This window comes from Sparus aurata, chromosome 9 (genome assembly GCF_900880675.1).
Source record: "Sparus aurata chromosome 9, fSpaAur1.1, whole genome shotgun sequence".
Classification (NCBI taxonomy): Eukaryota; Metazoa; Chordata; class Actinopteri; order Spariformes; family Sparidae; genus Sparus; species Sparus aurata.
This window is the reverse complement of record NC_044195.1, coordinates 12,499,584-12,518,944: the sequence shown is the minus strand read 5'-3', so window position 1 is coordinate 12,518,944 and position 19,361 is coordinate 12,499,584. Positions and strand designations below refer to the sequence as shown.

Below are 19,361 nucleotides of genomic sequence, written 5' to 3'. Positions count from 1 at the left end.
CTTCTACTTTCTGGCCGGTGGGCTATACGAGGGCCAGGTAGCAGGGCCCGGCTCATGCGGTTGTCCGTGGACGACCTTGCTCTCCTCACCTACTGCCTTGGAGTGGCTCCCAGTCCTGGGATGGGGCTTTTGGACCGGCACCAAGTCTCTACCCCCACAGATGTTACTGAGCCACCAGATATTATGTCAGGTTTTCTGAGTGATGTATCATGCTCCTTTCTGCAGTAGCAGCCGTGATACACGTGACAACAGGAAATCAGTCGAGGAAAGATTTGAGGTCCAGTCGTTAGAATTATGGCTCCACTGGTGTGACACAGGCCGTTAGCTCGTTGGGACTGTTTCAGGACCAAATGCTTCTGTTATAAATATGAGCCATAATTACATAATTATCTGAAGGTCACACAATTTTCTTGACATAATTCAAGGTGGTACCTGAAATATGTCTTTCCATTTATTTGAGCAATTAAAAATCCTATCACTTTTTGAAATAAACACCCATTCTTGGTGCTATTGCAAACACACAGACATGTAGAGGCCGGTGTTATTGCACCTGTTATTGCCCAAAAAAATTCTAAATGATTTAATTTGTTGCTGATTATAAAGGTATTTTCTGTTATTTCTCCATTTTTGTGCACCTCTCTTTTTTGTTTCTCTAATTTTTTTTTTTTGGGGGCGGGGAGTTGTTTGTTTTTTTTTTAAATTAGAGCAAATAAATACATTTTAAAAAGTCTAGAATGGTTAATGGGTCCAAATGTTTTTGGAAGATGTTCTTTTAGAGAAACAAATTTCAGTTATGCTTCGACTCTTGTGAAATAACGTGTTCAGCAATGAAATGTGGGGAAAACTTTTTTTTTTAATTATTATTTTATCATATTATTATTATATTTTTTTGACAGAAGAACAGTGATGAGCTGTCGTGACTGCTGACATTCTGTCTCAGTGCCACTGAGACAGAATGTCAGCTTGAAACAACACTGTCTAAATGTCAGAGCAGGAATAAACCAATTTTCCTCCGCAGCACACAGAGTGCTCAGTGCAGGTTATGATTATAATCGGAGGGTCGCCTTAAAAACTCCGCAAGACAGCACCATGCCTTAAGGAGCAGGCCATAACTAGGAAGGCAAAAAAAAAAAAAGAAAAAAGAAAGACAAAAATACATTTTTGTCATTAGGAAAAATTAAAAATAAAAATACAAAAATCATGATGTGCTCACTGGGAATTGATTTAATGAAGTTCCTATGAAACTAAAAACCAAGTACAGGTCAGTTGAGTGACCCCCCGGCGCGCACACTGTCAGATGTTTAACTCTCGCACTCCTTGGGGAGAGACACCGGGGCTAATAGGTGAAACCACAGCTGCTGAAGTCGGGCTTGGAGAGGAGCGACATTCCCTCCTGCACACGTCCGACAGTCAGAGTGTCAAAGCCGGACAAAGAATCTTGAGTCCCCCCTCCCTCCCACACACACACACACACACACACCCCTCTTTCAGCTTCCATCATCCATGAATCGGAGGAAAGGAGTCCAAACTCAAAAATCAGGAAAAAAATAAATGAATTTAAATAAAAGTTCTGAGTCTTTAACTCGCTGTCGAGTTGTCTCCTTTACAGACTACTGTAAATTGAGTGTTCGCAGAGCAGGAGGGGGGGAAAAAAAGCTTCAGGACTTTGTGCGCTCGCTTCTGGCGGAAGAAAAGAGAGAAAGAAGAAGAAGAAGAAGAAGAAGAAAAAAAAAACATCAGCACCGAAGGCAGTGTCGGAGCTGAGAGTCTCGAGAGAGCGACTGGACCGCGTTTGTTTTCTGACTTGATCGTGAAACTTAAGACAGTAGGCAGGTAGGGAGCGGGCAGAAAGGGGGGGGGGGGAGTTGGCAAAATGCCTGGAGAGGAAATATGTGGCCGTTAAAAGCTGTGTTTCAAAATAGAAAGAGAGAGAGGGAGAGTCTGCGCGCACTGGGAGCAAACTTTACGCTCGGACACAGCTGTGTATTTGTAGTTTACAGTAATTCTGCGAGAACATTTATTAACTTTACAGCAAAAGTTTGATATTAAACCCGCCTCTCATAGGGTTTTAATAAGCGCGTTTAGAGGTTGAGGTGAGAAGCTGCTGTAAAAAAAAAAATTCCTCACATCAGGCAACATCAAAATGAAAGGGACAGATTCTGGTCCTGTCTCTGAGCGCACCGCTCGTCATGTCGGGCTAAAACTTCACTAAATGAGCGGTTCTGCTCCTCTCCGTCCACCCACACTGTCTCTTTTCTGCCTCCCAGGCGGCCCGCAGCTCTCATCATTCACTTGTCATATTTAGGAACAAGAGGAGTGTGATTCCATTTTTGAGTGAAAACGGGCCAAAGCTGTCACAAGGTGCTGCTGTTCTGCTGTATTTCATTTCTGTGTGGAGGTGGAGGTGGTGGAGGAGTGCTGTGTTGCTCATCCACACCTGCTTTCTTGTCCACAAAAAAAGATAGAAAAATAAAAATACAACCACATGTTTTTTCAGCCTTTATTATTTATGTTTTCCTTCCTCTATGAACTGAACACCTTTCTTCGATTTCAGCCTTCAAGGTGACGCTCCCGTGCCAGGCGCAGGTGCTCGGATCAAATGACCTGCATTGTTTCTTTCTTCTTCTTCTTCTTCTTCTTCTTCTACTTCTTCTTCTATTTCTTCTTCTTCTTCTTTTTTTTTTTTTTTTAAACTGAGCCCCTTAACTTTTGTGACCAAAATGATCACTTCACAAGCGCATTTTTTTTGTGCGCATTGTGCCCGCAGCATTCAGGAGATGGATAATGCTTGTAAAGTCTGACAAGACGCCGTTTGTTTTGGTCCTACGCTCGTCTGAGAAATTATCATTCAACCCCTTTAAAGGGCGCAATTGAGAAGCAGCGGCGTTTTCACTGCGACTTTTTGCTTTGTCCTCTCCAAAGTGGCGTCTGCATGTCTGACTCTGCCAGTTACTGATTTGCAGGCAGTATGTTAAGGTGGCCCATGTAAGTGATTTCCACGGGCATCACACTAAAGGAGAACAAATCGCTGACAAAGGAGCGCCTTTCCCATTCAGCGGCGTCGTTAGGACAACCAAAAAGTATTTCTCAGATAATAAGTTCTACTTCAAAGCGTTTCTCACTGAAGGGTGACTGCTTCACTCCTTTTATTAAGTCTCCCTCCTTTTAATGCCGAAGGAACTGTCTCTGGTTATTTTTCACCGTGTTTATTTTGTAACATTCATTGAGCGCTTGTTTCCAAACGGGGACCTACAAGAGCAGGCTCCTCTTCAGGCCCCAATGTCCCTATAAAAAGTCCACGCACAAAACGAGAGGAGGCCCACGAGTGCTGCTGCTTTGAATGGAAAGATAAAGTGTTCTTTTTTTTTTTTCTTCTTTTTTTTTTTTAGAAATGCTAAGAGGAGAGCTATAAAATTGATAAAGCCCCCTTAAACACAACCTGAACAAACCTGCAGTTGTTGCTTTTTTCTAAAAAAAAAAAAAAAAAAAAAAAAGAAGAAGAAGAAGAAGAAGAAGAAGAAAGCCTCCTTGATGCAGCTGGAGTGGCTGTTTCCCCTCGGCCTGTAAACTCTGCTTAATATTTCTAGATGGTTCGCACTCCACTGCTGATTAAGTGTGCGCATTTTATGGCCACAGTCCCAGCATCCTCCGGGTTGACCCGAGTCAAGTGTCTTAATTGCTGCAGCATGGAAGCTCGGAATAATATTCAAGACGTGTGTGTGGGAGAGAGAGAGTGTGTGTGTGTGTTTAATAAGATTTTAATTTGTGTCAGTTTTTTTTTTTTCTTATCTTATGAATTTGTCATATTCTCACCGGGCAGGTGCGCGTCATCTACCTGCCCACTGTGTAGTGGAGTTTATGTTTTGTCTTTTGGAGAGGGGTGCATCCTGAGCTTTGATTAGAGTTCATTTAGTGGCAGTTAGTGTTTTTCAAGCAGACACATTCAGATGCGAGCTTCTCACTAACCCAATTGCCATAGAAATCCTAACGCACCATGAAGACTGTCAAAGCGGCCAGCCTTCCTCTCAGAAGCTGCAGCCTTTGAAGCGGCGCAGGACTCGCGTTGGTCCATTTTAATTCTATAGAACTGGACAGGCAACTCTTTGAAAGTGAGATTGTGCGTTTTAATGGAGGAAATAAGAGGGGGAACTTGTTTTATACACTCTATACAAGGCATTGCTTATTGTCAGATATCTTTTTATCTTTTATTTTTCCCATGAATGATTCATGCCTCGGCTGCTTTGTGCCTGTGTGCGCGCCTTTCAGAGGTAAGCGCCATCAGGGGGCTATAAGTTTTCCCATTAGCTCAGTGATTAGTTTATACCAGCCTCCTTTGGCCCGTCGGGCCTGCTCCTGAGATTTTATAGAAGTGTCAGAGAGGGAAGTGAACAGGGATGGCTCCATCTGAAGCGGTTTGGCTGCGTTTCACCTTAAGTTTGATATCACTGCGCAGCCTCCTTAGAATTATTTTACAAAAAGGCAGCAGTCTCACAATCACCAAAGGTCAAGCTGAATTTATGTGCGTCTGCGATTCTCCAATATCCCATTTTCACTCATAGATCATAATAATTTGACACTTGTTAATTATCAACTGTATACGTCCTGTTTTTTTTTATTAAGTGTTTTTTTTAAGCATAAAATTTATATTGCAAATGTTTGTTTTTTTTTAACATCAAGGGTCTGCACAATCATAACTGATTCATGTCTCTTGTTTTTTTTTTCTTTTTTCTTTTTTTAATCCACCATGTCCAACGGCACCATGCACCTCAAAGAGAAAAGACAGATCACTACAAAAAGGCATGCGAGAAAGGGACTTTTCACATTACACAGCTTATTCAAGTCAATGTTTTTTCTTCTTTTACAGACCACAATTAAAAAACTGGAAAAAAAATTGAACAAAAAAATTGAAAAAAAAAACCCCAAAAACAAAACATAAAAAAAAAAATAAACATCAGCAGGGTACTATGCATCACCAAAACTGATATTATTATTCTTTGGTGTTCCTGTAAATTCCAGTACGACATTGATACCAGCAAATAAATTACAATGTACAAAACGACATTTTTCTTCTTTTTTTTTTCTTTCTTCGTAATTAAAACTACACAACATTCACAAGTATCAGTACAATTACATATATACAAATCCTACAGGGCCAAAGCCTGTCAGTGTAGACATTTAGGGTCTCAAGGGACTTACTCGTACTCTTTAACGAGCATAACACTTGTGTATTTTGCATAAAATATAGTCTTAAATAGTTCTTAAATATTACAAAATTCCATCCAAACACATGTATTGTATAAATCTGGAAAGGTAAATGAGAACCCTAAAGACCCTCACGTGTTTGCCTCCTCATTTCTTCTTCTTCTTCTTTTTTTGTGTCCGTACTTGGTTTATCAAAGTTTGTACCACATCTTAAAGAAAAAAAAATAGAAAATACAAAAAAAAGAGACTCATCTACTAGGTTCTGTCCAGTAACGTGTGTTGCCATTAGAAGCAGTAGGAGGGCTTAGCTTTTGTGTTTTTCCTTTAAATGTCTGAGATATGACAGTGATTGATGGCAGGCGAGTTATTAAACTGCAAAGGGGATGATGGGAGGTCAGGTGTAAGATGTCATTTCGGCACACCAGTTGAGTCTCAAGTCATGCAGTTAATTAAATCCTGCATATTGCTCTCGTAAAAAAAAAAAAAAAAAAAAGTCAATTTGAAAAAGTTCTATTCATAAAATGCCTCACTTTTTTGAAAAAAAAAAAAAAAAATGGTAGGGTTTTTTATTTTTCTTCTTCTAACTTTTATCTTCAGTCGTGATGTCAGTGTTACATGTTTTATTTTGAAAGGTCAGGGGTCACCTCGGAGAGAACACCGCTCTCGGGCCTGCCTCGCCTCCAGTGTGACAGTGGATCACCTGCGCTTTAGCTCAGTCTTTTAGTGACGACTACAGTGAAAAATAACTGATCGACATCCCACCGTGGATCTCAACAAACACTCTCGCGGGTGGAGTGGATGACAAAGTCTGCCAGTCACGTGGGTTGTCGACGGGGCCATCAGAGCATTGTCCTCGGGTCTGAGTTTCTGAAAGAGTCCTCCTCGTCCGAATCCGACGTCGGCACGTCGCTGGAGGGGGTGTGCAGGTGGTTGGGCCCTCCGCTCCCCTGGCACACGTACCACTCGTTGAGGTTCGTGACCTGAGGGGAGAGGTTCGCGGAGCGGTTCCTGTGCGGCTCGGAGCCGGGCGACAGAGGGTCCCCGAGGGGGTTCGTGGAGGATATGTAGGTGACGTTGGTGGACGGGGGCGGCGGGGACTTGCAGTGCACCTTCATGTGCTTCCGCAGCGAGCTGGGGTGCGTGTAGGACTTGTCGCAGCCGCGCACCTTGCAGTAGTAAGGCTTGTCGCTGGTGTGGACGTGAGAGTGCTTCTTCCGGTCGCTGCTGTTGGCGAATTTCCGGTCGCAGCCGTCGAACTCGCACTTGAAAGGCTTCTCCCCTTTGGAGTAAATGAGAGACAGATGCGGTCAGTGTCAAGCGACAGAACACACACACACACACACACACACGCACACACCGCAGAACTAGACGTGAAAATCAACTCCACACACCAGCTTCCCATCATACCACCTTAAATAAAGACAATTCTCTCATTTCCCTCATTATCAGCCCGCTCCCCCTCCACTGAACATCCACCAGAGCAGCCACCACTGCACACCCACTTGACCAAAAGCATTTTTTTTATTATTTTTTTTTGTCCCTGTGTGAACACGTGTAACATGCCTTTAGGCCCTCTGGTTACATGTATGTGTGTATGTGAGGGGGGCACTCAAGAGACCACCAGGAGTCGTGTATGTACCGTGGTGGACTGTGGTTATAACTCATCTCTCTCTCTCTCTCTCTCTCTCTCTGTCTCTCTCTCTCTCTCTCTCTCTGTGTCACACACACACACACACACACACAGACACACACACACACACACACGCTGTCACACATACATGTAAAGCATGCAGTTTTTTTTTTCTAAATCAAAGCCTGCACACGTGTGCAATTATGGATTTAGGCGCATTGCGTGTTTTCAAATAAAAACGACGACGACAACAAGCTGCCTCTCGGATGACTGCTATTTGTTTATTTATTTATTTATTTTGCTGGAGGACATATTTATTTCCCTGGGGGATTTTACATCACTCTATAAGGTGTAGGGGCCTATCCAGGTTGGTGGCAGAGGGCCAAATTCGAGCTTTCTCTCGGCCAAAACACGAGTCTCAATCAGTGTAATAACAACAACAGCAGACCTCCACAGAACGCTCGGGAGATTTGTGAGAAGTTCGCCCGCTGAGGCTCCTGAACTCTGAGCACAACCTGTGTCATCACGACGTTGTTATGGTTGGACAGTACATCCGGACAGATCTAATTTCTCTCCAGGCAGAGCTCACAGCCCAGCACACGCAGTAAACCGACGTGTAAAACCAATAACCCTGACACATGTGAACCATGTGCACGGGCTCGTGGATACATAACACGAGCTTTTTTGCCTAAACGTCTTACGACGGAGGGTAATTACATTTACGCGTGTTCCAGCGCTGTCCTGCATGTACGTAAGCACGTTTTTACAAATGATATGCCCTAATCCTCTCACGCCTACTGCTGGCGTCTCGGCGAGTCGAAAAAAAGTTTATATTTAAGAGAGGGAACGGAACACTGCGTGCGAATGCGTCACCGAGAATACAACTTGTTTTTGCTCGCTTCTGCGCGCAATTACGCGCGCTCGCTCTGCCCGTCCGCTTTTTAGGATGCGAGCGAGCAAGACAAGGTCAATATTGTTCACACTGCGATATGCATGTTTGACACAATTAGGCGTACTGACCTGTGTGAGTCCTCTTGTGAATCTTTAAATTCTCCGACCGGGCGAACACTTTCCCACAGCCCGGGAAGGGACACGGGAAGGGCTTCTCTCCCGTATGAACTCGGATGTGATTTATCAGTTTGTACTTCGCTTTGAAAGCCTTTCCTTCCCGCGGACATTCCTCCCAAAAACAGACGTGGTTGCTCTGCTCCGGTCCCCCGACGTGCTCCACCGTGACGTGGTTGACCAGCTCGTGCATGGTGCTGTAAGTTTTCGAGCAGGGCTTCTTCTGGTTTTGCTCCTGGTCAATCCACTTGCAGATGAGCTCTTGCTTGATGGGCTGCCGCATGTATCTTAAAAACGCCCCCGCCGCTCCGTGAGGAGCAGAAGCGATGTTCACATTGAGGTTCATGGAGTTGTAGCTGTGGAGAGAAGAGGGTCCATAGTGCTCTGGCCTGTGCCCGAAGTGCTCTGGCCTGCCGTAGATGTCCCCCGGTATACCCAGGCGCATCTGCCCGTTGAGGGCATGGTGGTGGGCACCTGGGGACGCCTGGTCGTGAAGTCCAGTGAAAAGTGAATGGGCCCCACTTTCCGTGTGCCCATAAGCACCTGTTGGGGAGATGAACATGCCATGGTGATGAGGGGAGGAGGCGGAACTATGCTGGTCGCCAAGTGCATGCATAGCAGAGGCTGAGAGTTCTCTCCTGAGGATGAAGTCCCTGCTGCTTGAGTAGCCTGAGTGGGGGTGAGCCACGGGGAAACCAACTGTGGTCTGAGCAGAAGTGAAAGATGCCGCGGTCTGGGCTTCGGGATGGCTCTGAATGTGCTGAGATGGGCTAAGTTTGAGAGCATTTGTCTGTGCCATGTGCTCTGGTCCAAATGGAGTGAGTGCCACTCCGGGGTCGTTGCCCAGCTCCCCAGGGTGGAGGTGGGCATGGTGGGAGAGAGGGTGATGCCCCCCTAGCCCCGGGAAGCCTGTCATATTCTGATGAGGAAGGGGTTGAGTCGCTGCCAAATCCGCTAATCTTATCGCCGGATTCCTCTTGCTTAAAGGGGGTTCCATAACTACACTGACAAGTCCATCCGCACTCACCGCAATTGTTTTTCCACCACACACCGCTCTCTAAAACATTAGGAAAATATGTATATAAGGGCTCTATAAGTTCTTTTGTCCGGCTTCTAACTCTGCTTGCTCCTTTTCCCACTCTGTCCTCAAGCGATTGGCAGAACATACAACAGTTGGAGGACACAGTGGGGAATACAGTTTAGAAATGGCACTGCGGGTATTGGACGGATTTCGGTGACTGGCAGTTAGGAGAACGAAGCGATTGGCTGTCGTTCAGCGCAGGGGCTCAGCAGGGTTCCGCCCCCTCACTCTCTTTATCGCTGTTGACTCCAAAAAGTTGTACTCACAAAGTTACCAGCGGATCTGTTTGTGTGGCTTTTTCTGTTTACCGGTGCCGGCGCATGTGGATGACCGAAATGTGTCTTCTGTTTACGCGATGAACGCGGCCGGGTTTTTTCTGTTCGGCGTGGTCTGTCCGAGTTGTCTTTCTATTTGATTTGATGTCGCCATTGAAAAAAAAAAAAAAAGAGAGAGAGACAAGCAAAAAAAAAAAAAAAAAAAGCCTGCTGCTGGTGGATGGGTGGATGTGAGTAGTGTAAGAGATGCGAGCAGAGTATAGATTTGTAACAACAATAAAAAATGTTAATGGTGATCAATGAAAAATAAACAATAAATTAAAAGCGCATGTTTTGTGTTAACCATAATGATTTGGAAAATATGACATAACATAATCTGCCAGTGAAATAACAAAAATAGGAAAGGTGCAATGGCTTTGCAAAAAAAGATAAAAAATAAATACGTTAACAGAAAAATAAATACATAACAAAAACAGAGAAAAATAGTTCATAGAATATAAACACCAGACTCCTAGCTTTGCGTCCGGCTTGCTGGTGCTCTTTTTCAGGTGCTGTGTATTTTTAACCCTATTCTCCCCGCTGCTCAGTTATCAAATAAACATGATTCATTTCTCCTTGAATGCTGACAGTCTTAATACATTTCCATTTTTTACAGGAGCTCCAAATTGAGTTTTTTGGGGGGGAAGTGTAAGGCTGGCATCCAAATCCTCTTTATAGTGAAGTCAGGAAAAGCAAATAAAAAAATGTCTTATTTGTTATATAAAGATTGATATTTTTCATAAATCGTTCATAAATTAAAAAATCCCCATAAAAATAATTCTTCCTGGCTTACATGCATTAAAGCGTTAAAGTTAAACACCTGCAGCAGCAGTCAGCTAAGTCAACAGTATTACAGCGTAGCCCACCGTGTTGTTCCAGTGAATGTCATGACCTGTATAAAAGGTGTCATGTATGTTTTGTTTGTGTTTTTTTTCTTTTGCTTCCAAACGCGTCAGCTGACTAGTATTTAACACGGCGTAATGCTCGTTATAATTGAGCCTGTCAGACTCGCGTTCGACTGTATTCAGGTTCACTATGACGGATCACGCCACTCCAACAGTCCCTCCTGACAGCAGGACGCGTATCTGTCATTGATACGTCTCAATCCAGACACCTTTCCCATCGATCTGTGATAGCATGGCCTCGAATCTACGAATCAGCAATCTCTTCAAAAGTTTCCCCTAAAAAAAAGAAAAAAAAAAGGAAAACTTCAGACATGTAAATCAACACCACATTTGCCCCACTGATGAACATGTGTTAGCCTGTAATTGATTTCCATCGTGTTAGAGAGGGAAGGCTTTACATGTTATGGGCCTGTTGCACGTGCTGCTCTGTTGAAACTGATTTATGAACTTGGTGGTCAGCAGCCGAAACGTGGCTTTGGATTCAGGTTTCGTGTCCAAACTTCTCAAATTGACAGGTGACGTGTTGCAGTCTCACAAATATTAAAAAAACAAATAGAAATGTGTGAATTTACAGATGGACCTGGTGGTTTCGCAGGTCTTTCATACTGGTGCTGACATCAATGTATTGCTTATTAACAGTTGCACGTGTTTTCATTTTATTTTCACCATCACTCTTTGTCATATTTTTTTTTTAAAACATTTTTTATCCGAATTAAAAAGTTACTAAAAAAACAATTCGGCCATGACCACATGTGTTTCTGTTTGTGTGTTTGTGTGTGTGTGTGTGTGTGTGTGTGTGTATGTGTTCAGCCGCTGTCTCGGGTATTTTGTTGATAAATAAAATATGCTCAGCTCCAATGGGAGCTCCTGGAAGCCCATAAAAAGCCCAGAGGAGCAGTGGGTGCATTGTTTATGATTTCTTTAAGGGCCCCTGTTTAGTGCACATTCAGTTGAAACACCACAATAAAGGAGATCTAATCCATAGAAAATTAGCAAGAACAAGATTCTTAATTTTGTAAGGGGGGGTGGGGGTGGGGGGGAATTTTTTTTTCCAATTTTTGCCAAACACATACTGCACGTCTCGGTTTTTGCCGAGTTGATGTTTTTTTCCCCTCACATTTATCACATTTCACGTCAAATGAATGTAATTTACTTTACATGACGCGTCTAAATCAGAGGGAAACTTCTTGAAGGAATGGGTTAATATTTTATTGAATATAGCTTCCATATTACCCAGAGCTGTCGATGCCTCAGACGGAAGAGGGGGACATGTTAAATCTCTCTCTCTCTCTCTCTCTCTCTCTCTCTCTCTCTCTCTCTCTCGTCCCCCCCTCCTCTCTCTCTCTCCGTCTCTCTTTAAAACAAAGACGTTTTGTCATAAACAGGGTTATTTTACCAAAAGGAGTCAAGAGGGCAACACATGTGGTCTTAACGGGTCACAGGTCAAACATCCATGAAACACAAGGTCACGGAAGCCACACTAGTAACCTTCCAGTGTGTCAACATATTGATATTGTCAGATAACAGAGAGGAGAAATGCGCCTTTGGCCCCCATCCATTGTGACGACGCAACTGTGAGTGTGATCAAGTGTGATCAGGAACACTGACTTCATCCATACGCCTTTTGCCTCAGACTTTTTGACTTCAGGTCTCAGAGTGTTTCGTGTGATTTATATTTAAAAAAAGAAATCTCAGGCCACGTCCTCAGCGTGTATCACTGGCCCTAAAACCTGTTGAAATACTGGTCTTTGGGGGATTTTCAATAGGCTAGACCCCCTTTCTTCTCCCAGGCAGAAGGGAGAACCCGCAGCCTTGTGCCTCTCTACCCGATAGATTTTTTTTTCTTCCCCCCTTTTTTTAAAAATTTTCTTTCTCCTTTCCCTCCTATCTGGGGAAGGTTTTTTTTGGGTGGTTTTCCACAGAAATAAAGAACTTCTTATAGGGGTCGGCAGACGTGACTTTGAACTTGGATCAGCTCCTGCGTTTCCTGCGGTGCGGGTTGAAATAGACTTGGAAGAATGGCACACACAACGCTCAGCCTGTCCCACTCTGAGCTAAGAGAGACACACAATTAAAGAAAAAAAAAAAAAGAAAAAAAAAGTTTTTAAACGTTTCCCTCGCCTTCACCGTTGTTTGTCGCGTAGAGAGCACCGGAGGGCTGAGGCAGGCACAGTGAACAGTCGTGTGAAGGAGCGGGAGGACTGGTGGGATCTTAATGTGGTGAAAATGTAAGTAAACTTCCTTTGACTTGGACGTGAATGAGCAGCTGTGGTGCATGGCCTGCATATCCCACATTTGCACGCAGATTCAGTGCATCGCTTGTGATGGAAAGTTGCCAGAAGAGGAAGCAAATCAAAAAAACAAAAACGACTTCCATCCGTCAGGTATGTGTGTTGGTGCCGGTATGGGAACCAAAATAAGAAATGAAATCTCATGAAGAAAGTGTTGCGGTGGATGGAGTGTCTGAGTGTCAGCCTGCAGCCTGTTGTTTTCTTGTGGGCTTAAAAAAAAAATTCAAACATTAGACGGAGCCATGCGCTCAGACAGCACCATAACATCTCCACTCAGCGTTTGACTCATTTGCTAGACATTTGCACAGACTCGACCTCACGGGTCACTAATGGTTAACTTGGATCTAAGCGCAGTTCACCACCATAACATGTAACTTAATTGCTGTGGTGAATGTGAGAACCACCGAGGAGGCAGAAACAGAGACATGTGGAACCATTAAAAAAAAGAAAAAAAAAAGAACCAACAACAAGCGCTGGCGGTTGCCAGTGTGAGCACTGGAGCACCACTACAGGCCCAGTTGTGGTTCCACAACCAGTGAGAAACCGCTGGACTCCATATGGAGCCACGAATGCTTTTTCAGCTGTGAGGGGGAACTGGAGTGGCGAGTGAGTTTCGTCACATTTGAGCGATTTTATAAACTTAATAATAGATTATTAACATACATCATGATTTAAGATGTGCTCAGAAAGGCTGCAACAATTGACTAAAAAACGGTCTCATATAAAAAAATAATGAATAAAAAAGCACACTGAGTGAAATCTAAAAAAAATATTAGCACATCAGTTCCTGATAAGCATGATTATATTTTTTCTTGTTAAAGGGGCTGAATGCAGTCTTGGTGTTTTAATTTATTATTGACTTTAGGGGGGGTCAATAAATCATGTGATATTCAAACAGTGTGTGAAGCTTTAAAGTGGAGATGCTTGAAAATAACGTGTCTCTGCAGCTGAAGCCTACTGGCGATGCGCACTGCACGTCTCTCTCCGCGTTTGGACTCGTTTTTAGACATGGTGGTGGTTAATCCACAGCCATATATTTAATCACACGGCTCTGTGTAGGTGGCTTAAAGCAGCGTGCTCAATTCTTTTTTTTTTTTTTTTTTTTTTTTTTTTTGGAATTCCCAAATTAAAAAATACAAAGAGCTGTTGCATAACCCTTCATTTAAATCCACCAAATAACCAACTCCCTGACCCCACCACTCTGATTTAACTTATTTCCCACCTCCATATAAACATTTTGCGCAGCAGCTCGGATCTTATCATTCTCCACCAAACGCCACATTTGCGTCTTTTAAAACGCACCACAGCCCTGCGCTCACGCCACGCAAAACAACAAAAACACGCTCGCTCCTCTCTCCCTCGTCGTGATCCTTCTCGCTCGTATATACCCCCCCACCCCCGCCAAAAAAATCTTCTCCTAAAAGTAGGCGGTAATTATTAGTGGAAAATGGCGTTGCGCTATTAAGTCGCCCGAGCGCTACCTGCCATTGGAGGGGCACCTGGGATTGATGAGGCGCGGTGGCCAATGAGACGGCGAGGAATGAATGAACGGGCTCCAGTTAAAGGGGGCGGAAGAAGAGGTAGAGCCAGTCCACGGAGAAACAGGGACCCTCCGCGATAAACACAGACGAGCCAGAGAAATAAATACATACCCACTCGGAACAGCGTTTTTTGAGATGCTCCGACTTACCCTCGCCCTGTGTACGCAGAGGACACCCAGTAAGATAATTATTTAATTCTTCGAGTGCAATTTTTTTTTTTTTTAACATTTCAGCCCAACTGTCGCGGTCGAGAGAAGAGGACGCGAGGGAAAAAAAAGCAAACTCTTCGTTACGTTTGGATTTTTTTTTTTAAGTTAACTAGAAGTAAAATTCAGCCGAGCTGATTTTTTCTCTCCCTTCTTTTTCTTTTTCTTCTCCTTCCTCATGAGCGGAGCAGCGTTTCTGACACACGCCTGATGATATGGTGTTTCCAAAGGCTGGAAGTTGAATCGACATTTGATTTTTGTTCTTTAACTTATTCGCTGTAAGACACGAGCCCTGCGCTGATTTAAACAGAAACCGTTTTTTTTTTTTTTTTTTTTTTTTTGTTTCTTCTTCCCCCCCTTCCTGACTGAAACCATGCTACTGGATGCTGGTCACCAGTTCCCCGGACTGGGAGTGGGGTCGTTTGCCAGGCATCACTCGGCGAGCGACATGCAGGAGAGAGACTTGAGTTTGGCACAGAATAGCTTTGTAGACTCCGCACACATGGGTGCGTTTAAGCTGAACCATGATCTCTCTCCGGGACAGAGCTCTGCCTTCACCACCCAGGCGCCGGGCTACCCCGCTGCGGCGCTGGGGGCTCACGCTGCCCATGTCACGTCGTATGCGAGCTCTCCTTTCAACTCCACCAGGGACTTTCTCTTTCGCAGTCGAGGCTTCGGAGAATCCTCTCCGGCGAGCGGCCAACATGCTATTTTTGGCCCCACGGCGGGATCCCTCCATCACTCCCACACAGACACTCAAGGCCACATTCTGTTCCCCGGGATCCACGACCAGCACGGGTCCCACGGATCCCCGAACGTCCTGAACGGCCAGATGAGGCTCGGACTACCCGGAGAAGTTTTCGGACGCTCCGACCAGTACCACCAGGTTTCCAGCCCGAGGACCGACCCGTACTCGGCGGCGCAGCTGCACAACCAGTACGGCTCCATGAATATGAACATGGGGATGAACATGGCAGCCCACCACCACCCCGGTGCCTTTTTCCGCTACATGAGGCAGCAGTGCATCAAGCAGGAGCTCATCTGCAAGTGGATCGACCCCGAGCAGCTCAGCAACCCCAAAAAGTGCTGCAACAAAACTTTTAGCACCATGCACGAGTTGGTCACGCACGTCTCCGTGGAGCACGTCGGCGGACCGGAGCAGACGAACCACGTCTGTTTCTGGGAGGACTGCGGCCGGGAGAGCAAACCGTTCAAGGCGAAATACAAACTGGTGAACCACATTCGGGTGCACACCGGGGAGAAGCCTTTTCCCTGCCCCTTCCCCGGCTGCGGAAAGGTCTTCGCACGGTCGGAAAACTTGAAGATACACAAGAGAACGCACACAGGTAATTATCACAACCCACCGAAGTTCATTGTATTGATTTATTTTTTTTAATCTAAGCGCCGTGCCTCGTATTATAATTGTTGTGTGTGACCAGGCGGCCATGTGCATTTATTTTCGCCGTTATAAATCAGCGCCCTGCCAAAACAACACGCGAAGATCTAATTATCTGCGGCTATTTCGGGCTCTTAAAGTAGATAGTAAATGTAGAAACGGTCAAAGTAGATTTAGAACCAAATCCAGGAAAGACAGGGGATGGGTTTAGCGGAGGCATTCTTCGGGGCCGGATCGGAACAATTCCTTCTGGCGTTAAAACAAAAACCAAAGAAGAAACATTTTCCAAACGCGCAGAAAACACATTGAGCCGGGCCTGTCGGCGGTTTTTATTATTGTATTTTTTATTATCATTATTCGGGGCTGAACTTTAAAATGGGTCAAAGGGGACAGTTGGAGGCGCGTTGCGTGCCTCGCAGAGTAACCAGGCTGGTAGTAAATCATATCAATTGGTTGTTCTCGATGCTGCGCTTTTATGGCTCACACTATTCCCCCCCTTTTCCTATGGATTTTCCATAGCCCTACTTTGGCTTTAGATAATTTATTTCTACTTAATTCCTGATCGATGTGTAATTCCTGTTTGTTTTAGGAGTTGTGTGTGTATGTAATGTGGTTCGGGTTTAGCCGTGCCCAGCAGCAGCAGCAGTAGTAGTAGTTGTAGTAGTAGTAGTAGTTCTGTTTATGCGTAAGGAATGCCTTTTGTTTTCTCATGCGTCCCCTTTGATAGGAGCTTAAGGTGCTAGACGGGGCCATTACCAGCCTTTCACATTTGGACTTATTTTCTTGGGGAATGCATTATGGTGCCGTGCCATGAAATTGGTCAGGTGCTAATTAGATTTTTATTGTCTCTCAGCAAATGGTGCGCCTTCTGCAGGCCTACTGAGGACGGCCTCGTCTCCCCCCCCCTCCTTCTCCCCTCCACCCCCTCCCCATCTCCCACCCCCCCTCCAAATCACTATGCGCATTATTTAGGCTAAATAAGATGTAAGCGACCTCCTCCCCTCCCCACCACCCAGCTCCTCGTCTCACTTTAAAACAAGCTTTTAAAACTCATCGTGGGATCTTCTTAGGAGTTTGTGCAAAACTGTGATGTTAGGAAACACACCCACAACACCACACGCTCAACTTATTTTCTCCCCCCAACCCTCACACACCCTGCATTTTTAATTCTGACGCTTCCTGCTCCATGTTCTCACAACATCTGACCATGTCTTCTCCCTTCTTGTCTTTATTTTCTCTCACCCCCTCCCTCCCCACAGGAGAGAAGCCGTTCCAGTGTGAGTTTGAGGGCTGCGACAGAAGGTTTGCAAACAGCAGCGACCGAAAGAAACACATGCACGTCCACACGTCGGACAAGCCATATCTGTGCAAAATGTGCGACAAGTCCTACACACATCCCAGCTCTCTACGGAAACACATGAAGGTAAATATGTCGTGTATATTCACATGCGTTTCAAGGCCTCTGTGACGCGCACATGTGGTTATTACGCACAGGCTGTGTTGTGCGTCATTTCTTCTTGTCTAAAATTCTATTCGCCAAAAAGCCCAAACGCTCATTTTTGTCCTTCTGCGCTCCTCCAGGTCCACGAATCGTCTCCACCAGCGTCAGACTCGTCACCAGCAGCCAGCTCTGGTTACGAATCCTCCACACCTCCAGGCCTGGTGTCTCCCACCACCGAGACCCAAAGCAACACCACCCTGTCCCCAGCCTCAGCTGTGCACAACACCACCAGCCACAGTGGCCTATCCTCCAATTTCAGTGAATGGTATGTTTAGGACTTAAAAAAGAGAGAAAACAAAAATAATGAAATGAAATGAAGCGACACACACTCATTTCACAGCACTGGACCATCCGAGCAGGAGATTGGGACTCGTGCGCACAAAGAGGCACACACAAAACATTTGTTTATTTTCGATTTGTATTATTTTTTGGATTCCGCCAGGGGAAGATGACGATTACCAACAGAGGAAAAATATGTATAATAGTCGAGGTGTATTTCATATTGTAAATAATTACTAAAAAAAAAAAAGAAAAAAAAGCCCACTTTCCCATTGGTTGTGATAGTTTGTCAGTCTTTGGTGTATAGATGTTTCCTTCAATGGTAGCTATTTCTCTAACTGGACTTTTAGTGCACACATTACGATGAAATTGTACTATACTGTTGAATATTGTGATCCTAAGGCAAATTGATTGTACTATACTAAACATCTATAAACTGGAAAGAGTGCCAAAGTTAACATTTAACTCAAAACAGACCACAATATTATGCTTGTGAATGTATATTTTTAGTTTGCTGGGCTTAACTTGTGATGTTTTGTGCTTTGCAAGTTTGAATTGTGAAATACTATCTTGGAAGATTGTGAGGATAAAAAAAATAAACGTTGTGCCGTTCGATTTTATGTACCCACACCCCTTCCTTTTGTAAATATCAACTGCCATATTTATCCATTTGTAATTAAATTATGGTATTTACTTGCTACAGATGAAACAGTATTTATAAAGAATGTTTCTTTACTATAAATATGTACAATTACGAGCTAAACATGGGGCAGTTGTTTCGTTAATGTGCTTTTGTTCAAAGTTTTAAGAGGTGTTTTCTTCCTTATTGTGATAAGAATTTTACTGCATACAAATATAATAAAAGGTGTTGCAAGTGATAAATATTTCCCCCCTTTTTTTTGGCTTTTTCGTGCTTTCCCACATCTTGTTGGTGCGGTGGTGCAGGTCAAGGAGTTGCGTCTTGTTTGGCAGGCTTTTATTTTTTTATTTTATTTTTTTAAATGAATGAATTAATGAATCAGGCACAACGAGGAACTCAGTCATCAACTCTTAAAACCAGATCCTCCGTCCTCTCAGTTCTTAGGCTAAAAAAAAAACAAAAAAAAAAAAAAAAACGTCGCGGTGTTTTACCTCAAGCTTTGCAAAGCGTGCTCTGCAGGCCCTGCAGACAGTGTGGCTGTTGTGGTGACTGAATCAACAGGAGATTCTTGGAGGGGAGATTTGAGCAAAACCGTGCGCATGGTCCGAATATTGTAACTTTTCTGTGTGAGTGATTTTAAAACATTTTTTTTGTGGATATTTAACTGATGTCTGGCAAGCAGACCAAGCTCTTTCATTCTGCACACTCAGCACACTCCCTGCCCTTTTCCTACCATCTGGTGGCCCAGCGAAGCCCCGCTTCTCCTCCATACATCATCATATCTTATCACTCACACATATTTCCCCAGGTCACAGTTTATTTAAAAAACACACAGCCCGTAAACGCACCACACCTCCCTCTTTTCTTGCCCCCTCACCCCACCACGCCGGACACTTCGCTGCACAAGCGTTGGTGAACTTGAACTTGACTCGGTTTTATAACCTCTGGGAGCTTCTCCCTGCTCTGTGTGGATGGCCATATGTCTCTGTAGTTCTGTTATCAATTTAGGTGGTTTTTTTAAAGGACGCCTCGGGCGTGTTTGTGTTTTAATTTGACGTTTTGTGGCGCTGTGAGTACACATGGTGACATACGTGCGCAGATCTGAGGCTCCTTGAAGAGTAAATATCTCAGTCTGAGCAGGCATAAATTAAGACTATGGATGAATTAAATGAGGCTGGAGGAGGATAACTTGGGTGTTTGTCAGCCGGCTGTTTGACTGAGCGTGCCTCCGTGTGAATAAGTTAACGTCATTCTCGTTGTGAGTGTTGCGCCTCGCGTTTGGAGAACACGTAGGCTGTAGTGGGACTTGC

General features: G+C 44.4%; 2 protein-coding genes across 2 annotated transcripts; one reads left to right on the top strand and one right to left on the bottom strand.

The window, feature by feature from the left end:
• Positions 1-4,589: 4,589 nt before the first annotated feature.
• On the bottom strand, positions 4,590-9,075 carry zic5 (zic family member 5 (odd-paired homolog, Drosophila)). Its single transcript, XM_030429401.1, has 2 exons — positions 7,853-9,075; positions 4,590-6,481 (listed from the first exon to the last, which is right to left on the bottom strand). The coding sequence occupies exons 1-2, from the start codon at positions 8,892-8,894 to the stop codon at positions 6,042-6,044; spliced, it is 1,482 nt and encodes a 493-aa protein (XP_030285261.1). The 5' UTR covers positions 8,895-9,075; the 3' UTR covers positions 4,590-6,041.
• Positions 9,076-13,941: 4,866 nt separating this feature from the next.
• Positions 13,942-18,295, top strand: zic2a (zic family member 2 (odd-paired homolog, Drosophila), a). The gene is made up of 3 exons (XM_030429159.1): positions 13,942-15,581; positions 16,891-17,054; positions 17,213-18,295. Exons 1-3 carry the CDS (start codon positions 14,609-14,611, stop codon positions 17,405-17,407), a joined length of 1,332 nt encoding a protein of 443 aa, XP_030285019.1. The 5' UTR covers positions 13,942-14,608; the 3' UTR covers positions 17,408-18,295.
• The last annotated feature ends 1,066 nt before the right edge of the window (positions 18,296-19,361 follow it).

Coding starts and splice junctions, on each gene's coding strand:
- zic5 (XM_030429401.1), bottom strand. CDS start 8,894: ATGGAACCCCCTTTAAGCAAGAGGAATCCGGCGATAAGATTAGCGGAT. Junction 6,482..7,852: donor TCACAAGAGGACTCACACAG/GTCAGTACGCCT, acceptor TTTACTCCAAAG/GGGAGAAGCCTTTCAAGTGC.
- zic2a (XM_030429159.1), top strand. CDS start 14,609: ATGCTACTGGATGCTGGTCACCAGTTCCCCGGACTGGGAGTGGGGTCG. Junction 15,582..16,890: donor ACACAAGAGAACGCACACAG/GTAATTATCACA, acceptor CCCTCCCCACAG/GAGAGAAGCCGTTCCAGTGT. Junction 17,055..17,212: donor CTCTACGGAAACACATGAAG/GTAAATATGTCG, acceptor GCGCTCCTCCAG/GTCCACGAATCGTCTCCACC.